Raw genomic sequence first — 15,317 nt, 5'->3', positions numbered from 1 at the left:
CAGCAAGAAAAGCTGGTCCCTGCTGGTACAGGGGATGGTTTGGTGGTCTTCAGGAGCAAAGGTATCCTTCAATAACGGGCTGGAAGTGGGAAAAAGACTCTTGGAGACAAAAGTGAAAAGATGCTCTGGTATAAAGTTTGACTAATATAATTGAACACGGAGGCCTTGACAAAGGGTGGCATCTTAAAAATGCACACATAGGAATTATTGAAATAAACTGACATCAGTTAAGTCATGGGAAAATTGCTATAATGAAAAGGGAGGTCTTCATTTTGGAATAAGACTTCCTTGAGATAAAGGTTTAATCACTTATAATCCAGAATTGCCTTTACTCCTCCATTGTTTTTTCAGAAACCCAATTGTTGAATATTAATTTCTCTGTAATGGCAGACTAAGTATGACCAGATTTCAACCGTGAAAGACCTAAAGGAATAATTAACGAACAATGGATTCTTACATTACAATGAAGTGATTATCCACACTACAACTGAATTAGAAAAATTTCCTGACAAACCAGCGCTGTTTGCTACAGCACGGAAGCACAAAGGGGAACGACACCATCAGGTTTCCCAGTTCTACCGCTACTGAAACTGGAATTGTGGGGACCTGGTGTGTTCTCTGACTTGGGCAGGTAAGGGGCCCCCACCAGCGAAGAACAGACTTCAGGTACTCAAAAGTGCCTTTCTATGTTTTATGCCAGTTTAAGCTTCCCTATGATTTCAAGGAAGACCTAAAGGTAGCAGCAAAATCTCAAAAAGTAAAAATATATCAACTAATGTATTTTAATCACCGTAGACCAATATTAGAAAATAATTACTACCTCATTTCAAATTTAGCAATATTTCTAATCTTACGAGTTTGTTTATCTTGTTAGCTACCGATTCAAGCACCACATAACGAATGGGTACTAACAAAACATGTGCAGTAACTAGAATATTTGTACACCTGTCCTAATTAAGCTGTAATTCCTGCAATTCATAATTAGTAGACAACAGAAATACCACAAAAGATACTCTTATATATGCCTGATAGCCTGTATCCTCATTTAAAACCTTGATTTCTTTCAGGAAAGCAGTGATTTTAAAGAAAATGTTTAAATTGTACTGAATTCAGAAGACCAGAAGCACATACTTAAGCTGGTTTATTTGTTCACTTTTAATCAGACCATTAGGGCTCAATAATGTACTCATTAACTAACTTCACTAACTTCAGCTCAAGCACGAATATCATCATAAGATAAATGGCAACTTGTACTTTAAGTAACCTATTTTTTTTAAACTTCACATTACCATGAATCTCAGCACTAACATTCGTTCTGAACTACAGAAATATACATAAAACACTTGAAAAGGTATGACATATAAACAGGACTAAAATTTCTATCAAAAGCCTGCTTGTATTTCCTAAAATAGGTCACACAGTGCTGTAATTACATGTAATTTATTGTTTCTCTTTCATTTCACTATATGGAACCTCTTCAACAGGAGTTACTTAAAACATTTAATAGAAATTCAGAATATTTATCCTCTGGAGGTTTGTACTGCAAAGCTGACCTTTGCCGTCACATGACAGTGCTGGACAGAAAAATAAAAGTACAAGGACCTCCTGTGGTAGAAAATGGGCATTGCTGCCACTTAAACCAGACCATCTTAAACCATCTTTGCCCAACTCTGCCTTCCTTAATAGCAGCAAGTATGCGAATGGAAACACTAAATGCCGAGGACCGGATGTCCATCCTGTTGGCATTTTGGGGTTTGTACTTTCTACTAGGTTTAGTCTGGACTGATAGACTGAACATTTGCTCTAGTCTAAAGCAACAGACTGAATACCCATTAGCGAATGGAAACATGAGGCACACTACTGGAACATCCTTCCAGTTAAATTTTATCCAAAAAAGAATCCAATTTATTCTCCTGCTGTCCCACAGTGTACAGATGGCAACAGCACAATATTAATGGAAGCAGCTTTCAAGCAATTCTCTTACATTGAAGGAATAAAAGGTAATAAAGAAGGTGCTGAACAAATCTATGTATACGAATAAAAATGTAAAACTAGTCTTAATCTAACAGCATATGGAAAGATTTTTAAACTGTATCTTGCATTTTTACACGTGACACCTGATGGAGCAGGTAGCCACTAGAAGCCTACATGGCACACTTGTAGCAGCACAGGAGAAAAGAGAGGCGGCCAGCTCATGAGAAGAAAAGAGCTGACAGGATGATGTTCTATAGAACCGGGAAACAGGAAAGTTACTTGGTTTTGAATCCAGGCTATAAATGACGTGAGACTTACGTATAGTTGGAAATTTCCTTTAAGAGACACAAGAAGGCTAAATTTCATAAGAAGTTCTGATTTCTTCTCTCATAGTTACAGATCGATATGGAAACAGAAACAATACATTCCTCACAAAACACTTACTGCCATTTTTTTCCTGGTAGAATTGCCAAGTGTGTCTATTTTTTCATACTTAAAACTCTGGTCGACATACAAAGTAGCTAAAGTGAGGACTGTAGATTAGGCACACTGTTGCCAAAGAACAGCAAAATCACTTCAAGAACACTTAAGACCAGACAGGTACTACTACATTATTATCCAACTTATCTAATCCAGCTTGCCTTACAGTTCCTACCTCAGTTCAACAGCACAGAAGTTATTATTGCTCTAAAAACTTAAGGATCAATATTCTCCAATTCTAATCAAAAACTCTGTAGTAACAAAACAATCACTTAGAGTTGAAATCAGTGTGCAAGTAGTCTATATCAGCATAAAGAGAGAAATAAGTGCTCCCTTCTCCCTTCCACAATAAAACAGTGAAAAAAGAGAATGATTACATTTTTAACACATCTCAACATACTTGCTTGACTCTTTGTAGCTCCTCTGTTAACTGTTTCTGTAAATTCACGGATTCAGACAATTTTTCCTGATTAATGAAGAAAAAAGGAAGAAATAATTAACAAGTAGGTCTGAAAGAGTTGTTATTCCTAAAGCCCGATTACGCCTTTTGAAACTACAGGTAGCAATACTTTCATCAATGTGCTTATTGCCTTCCGTACAACTGCCGTGTTTCTAGGCCACAACATAGGTCTGTTAATAATGTTGTATAATCAGAAACACACATATTTTTAAAACTCTGGTGGAAATAATAAATAATCAACAGCTTTTATAAAACTTGTGTCAAAACCAAGTTTTTAATTTCTAAAAGCTAGTTTGTCAGAATGTTTAAGTTTCTTGAGCATCTGAGGATAATTTACTGGACATTTCTGTGATATATGTAAAATACGCATTTTAAGCCTCTTCTTACCTGGCCACCAAGCAAATGGGAAGAATGAAGACATTTTTGTGGCCTCAACAGATTGCTGTACAACCTAATATTCATGGCAAGTTATTTTCAACATTGTATATTTGACCATCCTTTCACTCACCTACTTATACCAGAAGCCTGTATGCAGACCACTTTCAAAAGGTTAAAAGTTCTAATGTGGTTTTTTAATTTATAAAAACAGTACTATAAAAGCATAAAGATTCTCTCACTGAGCCAGACCAAGGGTATTTCTCACTCAGTATCAAGCACTTGGCTGTAGATTGCAGACAGAAGAGTATAAGAAATCAGGCAATTCTCGATTGACCATTGCCAGTTTTCAACATCAGCAATTTTGGGACTCAAGATAAGTATTCACTTCTTCAACATAAATTGGGTTCTGAAATGAATTTCAGTACAAAGTTTTCAGAAGAAGAATCTTTGTGCACAGAACAAAGAACAGATCTTTGGCCGTATCAACTCAATGTTTTTGTAATCTGTAGCAAGCCTGAATTTTTTTAGACCAGGAGGCAATTTGTAGAATTGCCTGTATGCTCAGATCAGTATTCCAATCCTGTCCAAGAACAAGAGCCGGGTATATAAATACAGAACCAGAATTTTTTATCTTCTGAGTAGTCAAAAAAAAAAATTCAGGACCATAGGACCATAATTTTAACCCAGGGTGCTAATTAAAAAGAAATATATTTGTTGCTTTAGGTCTTATGTATTTTTTAATGTTTGTGAAAATACATATTAATTTTGAAGACATATTATTTTATCCTCCAGTTCTGACTTCTCTCAAAAATATTAGCATATGCTCAGACACTGCTGTTACTAGGATCACACATTTCTAAATAAAATTTCTATGCAAATCAGTCACTTCTCCAAATTCACTTTTGTGAAACGTCTGCTTAGTCTCATTTCTCTGTGAATCAGATTAAAAATGTGTCGGTAATCTGTATAACAAATAAAATTCACTGTCTTCAGAAATATATTGTCAGCATACAATCTTCAAACATAATTAGGACTGTTTGCTATGCCTTTTTATTTATTAATGAAAAATTGCACATAAAATTCAAAAGTACTATATACACTCAAAATCAGTCTCTTGAATAACTTAGAGCAAATAAAAATTAAGTATTACCTTTAATTTACTAATTTCTTTTAAAGCTTCATTTCTTTCTTTCTTAAGTCTTTCCATGTCATCCTCCAAAGAATCACAGGTTACAGACTGTGCATATTTAAATAGGTAAGATTAGAATGTAATTGCATCTTCACAACCTTTAACATCTTATCTTAAAAGGTCTTGTTAATAAAATGAGAGGAAAATCTTATTTTAAAATTATTTAAAGCTCTGAAAATACTAAAAATGTTTAAGAAAATTCTGACTAACTTATCTTCTAAAGGACCAATTATTTTGCCTGTTCAAAAGGATTAATTAAAATATTTTTGAAAGTACCAAGAACGCAACACTATTAGCCCCTGTTTTCTTCAATTTTTTAAATAATATGGAATTTTATTTTAGTATTCCTATGCTGCAAATGCTCTTTCTTGAAGTCACCTCCAGAATAAGTGATTTTTATCGTGGCAGTAGTTCAAATCACTGGGCCCAATAATTGTTTATCACTCATACAAGTAGTAGCAATATGTTTTCCATCAGGAAACCTCAGTAAATCACTGTTGTCCATACTTATAACAAATCACAACATAATTACGTGAATTGCTTTCTGCAAAGTAGGTTGCTTTAAAAAGCTTCACAGAAAGTAGGTTATCTTAGAGAACACCATGATATGGAGCTGTTCTAAACATCTGCTCAAGATTTGGAGCAATCTCACATACAATAAGCTCTCCGATAATCTCCTCCAACAGTTACACACTGTACAGGTACACATTTTACCTGTGAATCCAGTAAGCTGGCAATTTCATTGACCCCAAATGTCACAGATTTTTGGCCATCATCTGTCGCATTCAACTGCATAGAGAGCAGATTCCTCGAAACTTCAGCAAAATCTAGAGAAAAAGTTTCGATTTTGTTCCTTTAGTCTACAAGTTCAGTTTAGTAGCAGCATCACTAGATGCAACACAACTACTTTCTGTTAGGGCTAAAGGGCTGTTCTTTACAAATGCAGTGTGTGCCCTCCCTAAGTTTTCTAAAGGAAAATATAATTCACCTACGATGTTGTCAGACAAATCTCGCTGAACAGAAACGTTTGGTAAAGCTGGTAAGAATAAGAACAAAAACGTTCATCAGGTCTTGGCATGAAATACCCCTGAATAAAGTTGTGGAGAAGAAAACAAAAGGTGAAGTTCACCTTCAAAGTACCTGGTTAGAGACACTCTACATTTGGCAGATCCCTGTGAAAAATTAAAAGCAACGTGCACACCTGCTACACACCCACCTTTCCCAGTGAACTGACCTTACAGGAGGCAACACAGCACCTCTGCAGGAAAAGGAAAAATGTCAGGCCAGCTCACAGCCCATCGTTTCCTTTGCAGGTCCTTTAAGCCCCTGACAGAGACCTGGTAAAAGTGATGCTGGCCAAGCTGAAAGTTTTAAATATAAATGCTACAGCATTTTTAATCAACGTAGCTTGGATGACCCAATATCTGCTACAACATGACAGAAGAGTGGAAATATAAAGGTCAGTTTGTTTCCATGACATAAAATCCGATGGAAGATCCAGTATCTTTCTTGATAAGGTTCTTGAAAGTCCAATGTGTCTTTGGATGGATAAGTACAAGAAATTATTTTTCATACACTTGTGTTTCATGCTGTTTTTCACTTTAGGAAAAGTGAAATTTCCATCAGTTTTAGCATCAGAACCATCATATGTCTCACAGTTTATGACAAATATTCTTACATTGTTAGTGTCACCTACTAAAATTGTCATAAGCAACAGAAACAACTCATCCCCATGAGAATTAGGTTTAGCTGGAGGAAGAATCACTATGGTCTCCATGCAAATCTCTTTCTATATGCAATAGATGAAATGTTCCTGCTTCTCACAAACTGAAGTCATTATAGCTGCTTCAAGAAGCCTCTTTAACCATCGATACTCTCCCAAGCAATTTCTGGAACAATTACAGTACTCCATTGTCAAGGCAAAAATTTAAGAATTTGTGAGCACAAAATCAAAACTTTCTCAAGGCCGCTCTTAATTAGATAAATTTGTGATTTGATTTCCAATTACTTAGCTTCAGAATTCCAAGCTTACTCTAACACAGTAGAATAAGGTTCTTGCCTCAAAGTATCATTTTATTTTCAGTAGCAATCCAACACTGACAGAAAATATATTAATGGCTATTATCTATCACTTTTAGTTTCCTACATGTCATTATTTTCCATGGTAATTAACAAATTATTACCTCCAAAAGACACTGTTCCTTTAGAATCTTTCTGAAGTTGCTGCCTCAGGGCCTGCTGCTGTTCATCTGTGGGCTGAATCCCAAGATAATTCAATGCCTGGAAGGACAAAACTTATTTTGGAGAAAAAAGAAAGGACTAGGGAAAACGACTGCAGGGACATGGGGGAGTAATTAAAGAGCTACACTTCAAAGAGCCTTTGTATCATAGTACGCTCTCGCTGACAACACTTTTATTCCAGAGCCACTCAATGGCTTTTCCTTTTAATTGAGAGATGTTCAGATATTATTTAACCTTGAATACAGATGAGCATAATAAGCAAAACTCTTTGTCCTTAATAACTGCCTTAAAAATCCTGAGGGATGTTCAGATTCCCAGAAGATTTAATCAGTAATTAGATTAACAAAAACAGTAATTTGCCCAATATATAAAATGAAATATTGGCCAGCAACCTGAAAGAACTATCTAAATAGAAAATTTGGTGTATAATTTATACCTTAAAGTTTGTCAACTTAGAAATATTCTCCAGATGTTTTACATGCACCATGAAGGGGGAGAAAGGAAAACCAAAAATATTATAAGTATTTACCCTCTCCAGCTTTTCTGCTTTGAGATGAATAGTAGACTCCCTTCCTTGCAGCTCATAGTCATCATTCTGGCTCAGGGCAATAACTAAGAAGCAAAAAAAGAAAAAAAGTCAATAACAATACAGTTGTAACTATTGCTTTGAAAAATTTGTTCTGAAGCTCTGCTCATTAAATGGATGCCAACTAAATACTCACTTGTGACAAATAAATGTTAATATTTAGATTGACTTTTTTTTTTTTAAAGGACAGAATTGTAATAAACAAAAATTATGGGCATCAATCACTTAAACAATTTTTTCACATCAGAAAGTGACAAGTAGCAAATTAGCAGGAATAAACCAGGAATAACTTTGAGCGATCCATCAAGCATATGGCTTGTACTTGTGGTATTTTCTGTTCACTCAGACATACAGTTACTCTGGAAACACACTTGTGAATTCCAAGAAAGTGCTTCAAGACATACCCTGAGCATAATCAACAGTCCTCAAAAGCAAATCTAGTGATCTGGAAAACACTGGAAAGAGAGGGAATGACAACCAAGGGCCGTGTGGAGGTAGTTTAGACTGAATTCCAGCAGGCTCCTCAGCACTTCTTCCTGGGGAGGAACTCTTTCCAAGAACTACATCCATTAAAGCCATCGTCCATCATCCCCTCCTCTCCAGTCCTTGCAGTCAGAAATACAAGTTTGCACAATTTTAGATGGTTGCATTAATAACTTATGGCGCATCTATTTTATTTCCAACATACACAAATAATGAAGCTGAGGAAAGGAAAAAAAGCTAGCAGTACTAAGCAGTCCACGTGCGAGATTTCAGAATAATTGTGATTATTTTTTGGTGTGTGTGCTTAGTTTTAATGGAACTCAAGAAATGCAGCCAGAGCTTTGTCATGTTTCAGACACACCTGTGGATACAACGCAGGAAGCAGAAACCTTTGGAAGCTTTTGATCACGGAAAGCACGCAAAAGGGCACTTAACTATCAGTTTCTTTGGATTTTAGATGCACGTAAATGAAACAAATTCATTGACCTGTTTTTTGCAGAAGAAAATGGAATACTTGTCTGCATTATTTATAAATATAATTTAGATCTTAATTCATTATTTCATTCACGGACTAGAGAGGTACTGAAACCAAAACCAGCATTTGAAAACTAAAGGATCTTGCAGCTCGAGATTCTCTCTAAAGGAACAGAAGGAATTGCATGGACTTTTTTTTTTAGTTTCACAGCATATCTGTTTCCAAGCTCAAAGTAATTTACATTCTCTTTTTATGCCAAAAGTATAAACCAAAACATCTTGAAAATCTCTGACACTAACACCTCTCACAAGCTATATTAAATTCTGAAGACAGTGGGCTAGAACCTCAGCTGAATTGGCACACTTCCTTTCAACTCAGAATGAAAAAGCCTGTGTATGAGTTTGTGCAAGAATTTCTCAAAATCATGCTGATTCTTCTTACAGCATTTAAAAAAAATAATTTAAGAGCTACTTTAATTTTTCAAGGTTATCCTTGAAAAAGGGCAGCACGAGAGAAGTGGCAGCTTTGACTAAAGATGTGCTATTAAATAAGACTGAAATGAAAAATGACAAGAAACAGGACAAACTGGAGCTGCAAGTATTTCTGTTTTCTACTCTACTAGCTACATTATTCAGATATGTCAAGGGACTGTGGCCTTCTTGGTCTCTTTAAGCAACAATGATGCTCCTGTGTATTGCATTCTATTAACCAAGAGTTAACCAAGCAAGCAGTATACATCCACAGAATTGCATTAAATCAAGAAAGCCCAGTTTCTATGGCAACCTAATCTTGATCTATATGTGAGTGTTCATTCTCTGGTTTCTACTGAGTCTATTATCATTACTGTTGTAGAGCAAATGTTGTGATCACTCATTTTTGTTTGGTTTCAGCTGTTTGTTAAAGACAAGGTAAGTTATATTTGACAGAATCTACCAAACAATTCATTGATCTCAGTCCTTTACTTGGTTCTACAAAAATAGTGCAATATTGCTTTTTTAAAAGACCCTTGAGTCTCACTATGTACTATTTTCTGCATGACAGTTATTGAAGAAAAAAAGGGTGGCAGGGAATTAAATCAGCATTTACCAGTGGCAGACACATCAGCAGGACTGCTGTCTAGAGAAGAAATCGGAGATTGCTGTCCTGTCTTGACTCCAGTTTCCATCTAGGAAAGAAAATCAAGTCATGAGACACCATTTCTAAAGCAGATCAAAAGCCAACCTGGAAATACACATTAATGTAAAAAGAGAGGGAGAGGAAGGAAGACCAGAGGAAGAAATAGGGCTGGACAGATCGAAACAACCCCAGGAGACAACGGAAGGTGGTGGTGGTGGGAAGGAGCGCCACCCAAAACACTTTGATCAGGGCCTTATCAAAACCTTAGTTAGCTTTTGAATATCTTCACAGACTAGGATAGCGCAGTCTCTCTAGGCAACCTGTTTCAATATTTAGATCTCTAACGGGAAAGAAAAATGGGCAAGAATTTTAAGTACAAATATAAGGACAATTAAGAATCACCTGTTTGGGCTTCGTGTTTGACATAGAACACTTTATTCTTCCTTGTTCAAAGATAACACTTTATTCAGTTTTAAACATGTGATGAATTGCAGAAGGTTTTTTTTTGTAAAATTGAAACAATAGTGTAGTTTAAATACTTCTTTCTTATGATAAACATTACTTCTTTACATTAATAGTGAGCTGTGTGAATTAAAACAATTGTTGCTTAGCCAAAAGTAAGGTGGAAGCCCCCGTGTTCTTCTAGGACTGATTCTTAAGCAAAAGTCTCATCACTATGGATCAAGTGCAATTTGTGAAACTGTTCTGTACTCACACAGGTAGTAATCAGATGAAATGTATAACTATTTATATCTAATTCTGAAACTTCACTCCCTAGAGAAACAGTAAGGAGAACTTTGCACCTAAGAACACAGCTAATGCTTATTTTATTTTGTTTTCTTACCACAAGTCAACTAATACTCATTCCTCTCATCAGCGTGGTTTACTCTACTGTTACACAACATGTTTTCTGGAAAAGTCTTGATATTCCAAAAAAATTATATTGTGTAGGAAAAAGAGCCAGTCATTTTCTTACTAGAATGGAAACTGAATTAAAATAACCCTATACTGAAATTCCAATAAAATTAGGAAAAACAACCATTGGCTCACTTTAAACTAAGAGGAGTAATAAGTATACTCACAGCATTCGGAGTGAACGTTGAAACAAGCTTCCCATTAGGAGACGCAAGAGAACTAAGTACTGCAGCCTGTTGCTCTCCATTTGCTACAGAAGGTGTTAAGAGACTGGAAGGACGTTGCAGATTCTCTGGATAACTGGGAATATTCTTTTGTCTAATAAAAGCTATTTCCCAAAAACTTTCAAATCTAAAATCAAAATTTAAAAGTTTCAACATGTTGTATACTATAAAGTTCATAAGATTATATACCACTCTTGCAAAAATTACATTTTCCCAAACATTGTGTGTGATTTCATTTATTTATTTTTCTAAAAGAACATTCTATTCCCCATCATTTAAAAAGGCAAATATTGTTGGTTTTGGTTTTGTTTTGTTTTTCTTTTAAAAGGAATGAAAGTATAATAATTTTACCTGTCTAAAGTGTGCATTTGAGTCCTTTTCTATGAAATAATGCAAATGAATATTTTTAAAAAATTAATATCCCTTGAGTTTCCTCTAAAGGCACACGACAAGGCTTTTCACATTATTCTGGTCATAAATATCATACAATAAAACATTTTGGAGGGTTGGCTGTTTGACAGTAACAGATACCTCATCTTTGTTCTGTTGATTATAGTTTTTGCCTCTTCATAGGAAACACCAATCATTGACTCTTTGTTTATGGATACAAGTTGATCTCCAGGTCTCAATCGTCCATCCTAACATAACAAATAAAAAAACAAACCCATAAATTTTATATTAATTGCTAACACTGTAGAAAGAAATGTACAATCACAGCACTTCAACATATTCTTCTGGAATGAATGAATGAATGAATGGCTCTACATTTGCCTGACGACGTTCCAGAAATAAACAGTAGATCAAACGATCGTTTAACCACCATGACAGCAGTCATTATAAAAGCTTCATCAGGCAAAACAGATCTCAGATATTGTGTAAAAAAGAAATTTGGACCCCGATGCATATTTCTGTTACAAACAAACAAACACACCACAGACAGTAATTTTTCCAGCAAGAAGTACCAACCCATCTGACTACAGGATGCTTCTTTACTAATTAATTCAGTTGTGAGCTGGATTAATTTGTATTTCAAAACCAAATGTTCTTGGCTATACATGGGACTCTTTGGGCAATTACTAGCCATATTAATGAGAAAAATCAGTCTACTTGGAATTCGCCAATCAAAACCACGATAGAAATAATATTGTCAACTTTGTGCTTCTATTGAATTATTCATTGCAAACTTTCTACCAATACATGAACATATCACATTTCTGTCTCAGAGACTCTAAGATAAGACTTTAAACATGCCTGGCTAGATTTCTCACTAAGATAAAGTTTTCTCTACTCACATTTTAAGAGAGGCCTCAACAATGTAACTGAAAATTCATGCAATTCACCTATGGGTACAGTTATGACATTTTTCTAATGTAATATACATTAAATTACACACAACATGTCTGTGTTCTTCAGCTCTTAAGAAATTAATCACAGAATGAATCTGACCACGTAAAACACTGTTCGGAAGAATATAACATAGGAAATAAGTAAAAACCTTTTTAAGACCAGTATCATTTTACGTACTTAATGCCCATGTACTATAATTTTAGCTGTGTTATTTCAAACCTCTGATAGCACTTTACTACATTTTTCGTCACTTAGTGTTTTGGTTTTGATTAAAGAAAAAAGTTGTAGATCTTTTATTTCGCTTGCATCCAGCCTATGAAAAGATATCCACTTCGATGCTGCCCTCATGTGGCAGAGATCTAAATACGCTTGTTACTCAGGTTTCTCAAGACAAACAAGATTAGGAACTCACCTCTAATATTGTTAAAGTTGCAAATTAATGTCTTAGTTTCAGTCCCTCGATTATGTATGATAGACTTCAAATTATATCTTTACAATGAGAAAATATTTTTAGAAGCCACAACAAAATAAGAAAAAAAAAAAGAATAACGATTATCATTTATCTACTAAAAGAAACCCTGGAAAACATGGCATTTTTTCCTCCCATCTTGGCATTTTGAGATTAACCTTAATCTACCAAAATTCAGTCACAAAAAGGTAAAGACTGTTTTGGGGCAAAACTCACTGCTTATGAAATTAACTTGTACCCTCCTGCTTGGCAAGAGGAAAAAACTGGTTATCTACACATCAAAATAACCATAATAACTCAGGATGCAAAAGGAGACACTTGGCTAAACAGCTTTGTGTACTTGATCCAGACAGTTCTGTTATTATTTATTTTTTTAATCTGACAAATCAGCCTGATTTGCATATTGCATTTGTCATAAATGAAAACAGTAATCAGTACTGATTCATACATTTTATTACTCTGCTCTATCAGAGTATTTTTTTTCTAATTTGCCTACACAATGCTTTCCAACTGCAAGTATCCATCTAAATTAAGTCTAAGGGAAAAATGACTTTTTGGATGTCCCAGAAAAAGAAGAAATGCAATCTGTAGCTCTGCCTCACCCTTGTGGATTTACCTTGCATCATGCAACCTCTTAAAGAAGTTGATTTCTTACTTTCTCAAATGTAAATTTGAGAATAAGATCCTCATTTAGCTCAAATGAATTAATGAATCATTTCATTACCATGTAACCACGCTATGGTGCAATGAGATAATTCTTTTCAAAGAGAAAGCGAGGAGAAACACAAACAAATTTTGTTTTTAAAATATAACTGTATATATAAAATATTGCAGAAGTAGGTACCAAATGAAGCCAAAACTACAGGTGACTGAAGGGGGAAGGAAGGAAAAAAGGTCTTTACCTTATGACAATCACCACCAGGGATAATTTCTTGAATATATACTAAGGGCCCTTCATTTCTGTTAATTCCTCCTACAATATTCAAACCCAGGCTTGTTCCTTTGCAAATAGAGATAATCTGAAATGCACTATCCCTACAAAAAGAAAGAAAACTAGAATTACTTTACTGAACTAGATGCTCAATAAAGACTCAAGTGATACGGTATCTTTATCTTATTGATTTCACAAATATGTATTAGAGTAACAAATAGAAAGAGCAGACATTTAATCTCAATGTTCAAACATTACACTGCCTATTTCCTACAAAATCAGTAATTTCATGTGTTACTTCCGCCAATTACAAAAATAATGGATATATTATTTTACAATAATAAAAGCTCCTCTCTACCACACACATATCCAAGGCCTACGGAAGTACCTAGGTACACATAAATCAGATGTATTAATTCATTAGGAGATGCTAAGGTCAAAATCTATTTCTACCAAGCGAGCAATAAATAAATGAGAAAAAAAAAACCTTACTAAAACTGAAAGTTTGCAATATCAATGGTATTATATGTTACAGGATTAAAGAAAAAATAAAAATTAAACACCGAGTGCTCAACCCCAAATTTTCCTGACCAGTCAAGTACAGCATTTTCTACAGCTCACACAAGAGAGTTACAGTCAGTTTTGGAAATTACTTTGCCAGATTTGGAGATGGTGCTGGGACGGAATTATTTTTGCTGATGGTGGTGATATTATCCTTCGGATGCAACTGAGGACTCTGTGACCTTGAGGATGACCCAGAAGAAGGGCTGTCTATAGATTTTGCTTAAAGAAATAATGAAAAAAAGAAATAAAACACACATTTGGGAAAAAGCACAAAATCCCAGCCCATGTAAGTTCAATAGGACTATTTTCATGTCAGAAAACAGAGAAACTAGAAGCAATCAAATAACTAAAAGAAAGCTTAAGTCTACACAGCTAAGAACTATGAGCCACTCAGGGTTCCAGGAATAATTTTTAAACCACAGCAAGTGATGATTTTTTTTTCAAACTGTTTGCAAAAATAATCCAAACTGAATAATTGTTCATGCTATACAAAGGGATTCTAATTAGGCAACAGTTCTACGAGGATCAGAATTTATGGCAGTCTAGCTCAAATTTTTATTAGTACTTTGAAATCTTATGGTACATTTAATCTACAAATACCAGATACATTTCACATTATTAATTAAATTGCTGAAAGTAGGTGGCGGTATATTTATTTAGGGAGTAGGGGAAAATTACACACAAACCCATCAAGTTACATGCTTAACTACAAACTAAATGTTAAAGTCTAAGGAAGCGCGTGTCTTCCTGACTTTCAGTCACTTTGTCCAATATAACCTCGCCCCAAACGAGAAGAGTTTCAAGTGCAAGCTCCTATTCTGCCCAGGTGTGACTGCTGTCCTGCATGGTTACGTGAGGTCACGACACCATCTCTCACCAGCTAATAGTTGTGTTGGAGAACTTCTTGCAGAGCTGGTGTCGCTGTGAGAGCCATACTTATCCATCAGGTCATGAAATTGTTTCCTGTGGCAACAAAAAGATCCTCTTTGTCAGGATTTACCAGTACTTTAAATGCAGCCTTTGAAAGCTGCTCCTGTTTGCACTGAAGAGTTACCCCTTTCTCCGAGAAGGAAGCTCAACCTCCAGTGAAAGCAAAAAGCCCTGTCAAACGTTTGGAAGAGGCAAGAAAAAGATAATGCAATACAGAAGCATAAGGATGGAACAGCAATAGACTATGAATGAAATGGACTATTGGTAGAAAAGCTTCATTATTACCTCTCTCTACCCTGGATTACAAAACTTTAAAAACTTGTAATTCAAGTCAAGTCAAGATAATAAAACAGTGGTATGACTTAGGTCTAGAACAAGTTATTTATATCAAAAGGAATCAGATAATATACCTATAAGCACACCTTTATTTTTAAACAATGCTTTCATCCAACTATACTGAACAAGAACTCAGTGGAGACTGGCAAACAAAGCTGGGGCACCTCAAAAAAGAGAACAGAAAAATATTTATTAATTATTCAAGAATGAGTCAAACAG

At 35.1% G+C, this 15,317-nt stretch overlaps 1 protein-coding gene across 5 annotated transcripts in view; it reads right to left on the bottom strand.

Moving 5' to 3' along the window:
- The window catches only part of STXBP4 (syntaxin binding protein 4), a 63,960-nt gene that overhangs the window by 36,081 nt on the left and 12,562 nt on the right, over positions 1-15,317 (bottom strand). For 4 of the 5 annotated variants that reach the window (XM_065648045.1, XM_065648043.1, XM_065648044.1 and 1 more), the window contains 11 exons: positions 14,710-14,795; positions 13,922-14,051; positions 13,240-13,372; positions 11,053-11,159; positions 10,465-10,648; positions 9,353-9,431; positions 7,252-7,334; positions 6,665-6,761; positions 5,196-5,308; positions 4,443-4,529; positions 2,855-2,920 (listed from right to left, as the gene is read on the bottom strand). In XM_065648045.1, the coding sequence (XP_065504117.1) occupies positions 2,855-2,920; positions 4,443-4,529; positions 5,196-5,308; positions 6,665-6,761; positions 7,252-7,334; positions 9,353-9,431; positions 10,465-10,648; positions 11,053-11,159; positions 13,240-13,372; positions 13,922-14,051; positions 14,710-14,795 (1,165 nt within the window). The remainder of the gene's footprint in view (positions 1-2,854; positions 2,921-4,442; positions 4,530-5,195; positions 5,309-6,664; positions 6,762-7,251; positions 7,335-9,352; positions 9,432-10,464; positions 10,649-11,052; positions 11,160-13,239; positions 13,373-13,921; positions 14,052-14,709; positions 14,796-15,317) is intronic. The other variant, XM_065648042.1, reaches the window with a different exon arrangement.

Source organism: Caloenas nicobarica, chromosome 18, assembly GCF_036013445.1.
Source record: "Caloenas nicobarica isolate bCalNic1 chromosome 18, bCalNic1.hap1, whole genome shotgun sequence".
Lineage (NCBI taxonomy): Eukaryota > Metazoa > Chordata > Aves > Columbiformes > Columbidae > Caloenas > Caloenas nicobarica.
Note: the sequence above shows the minus strand (reverse complement) of the source record. Positions and strands in the feature narration are given on the sequence as shown.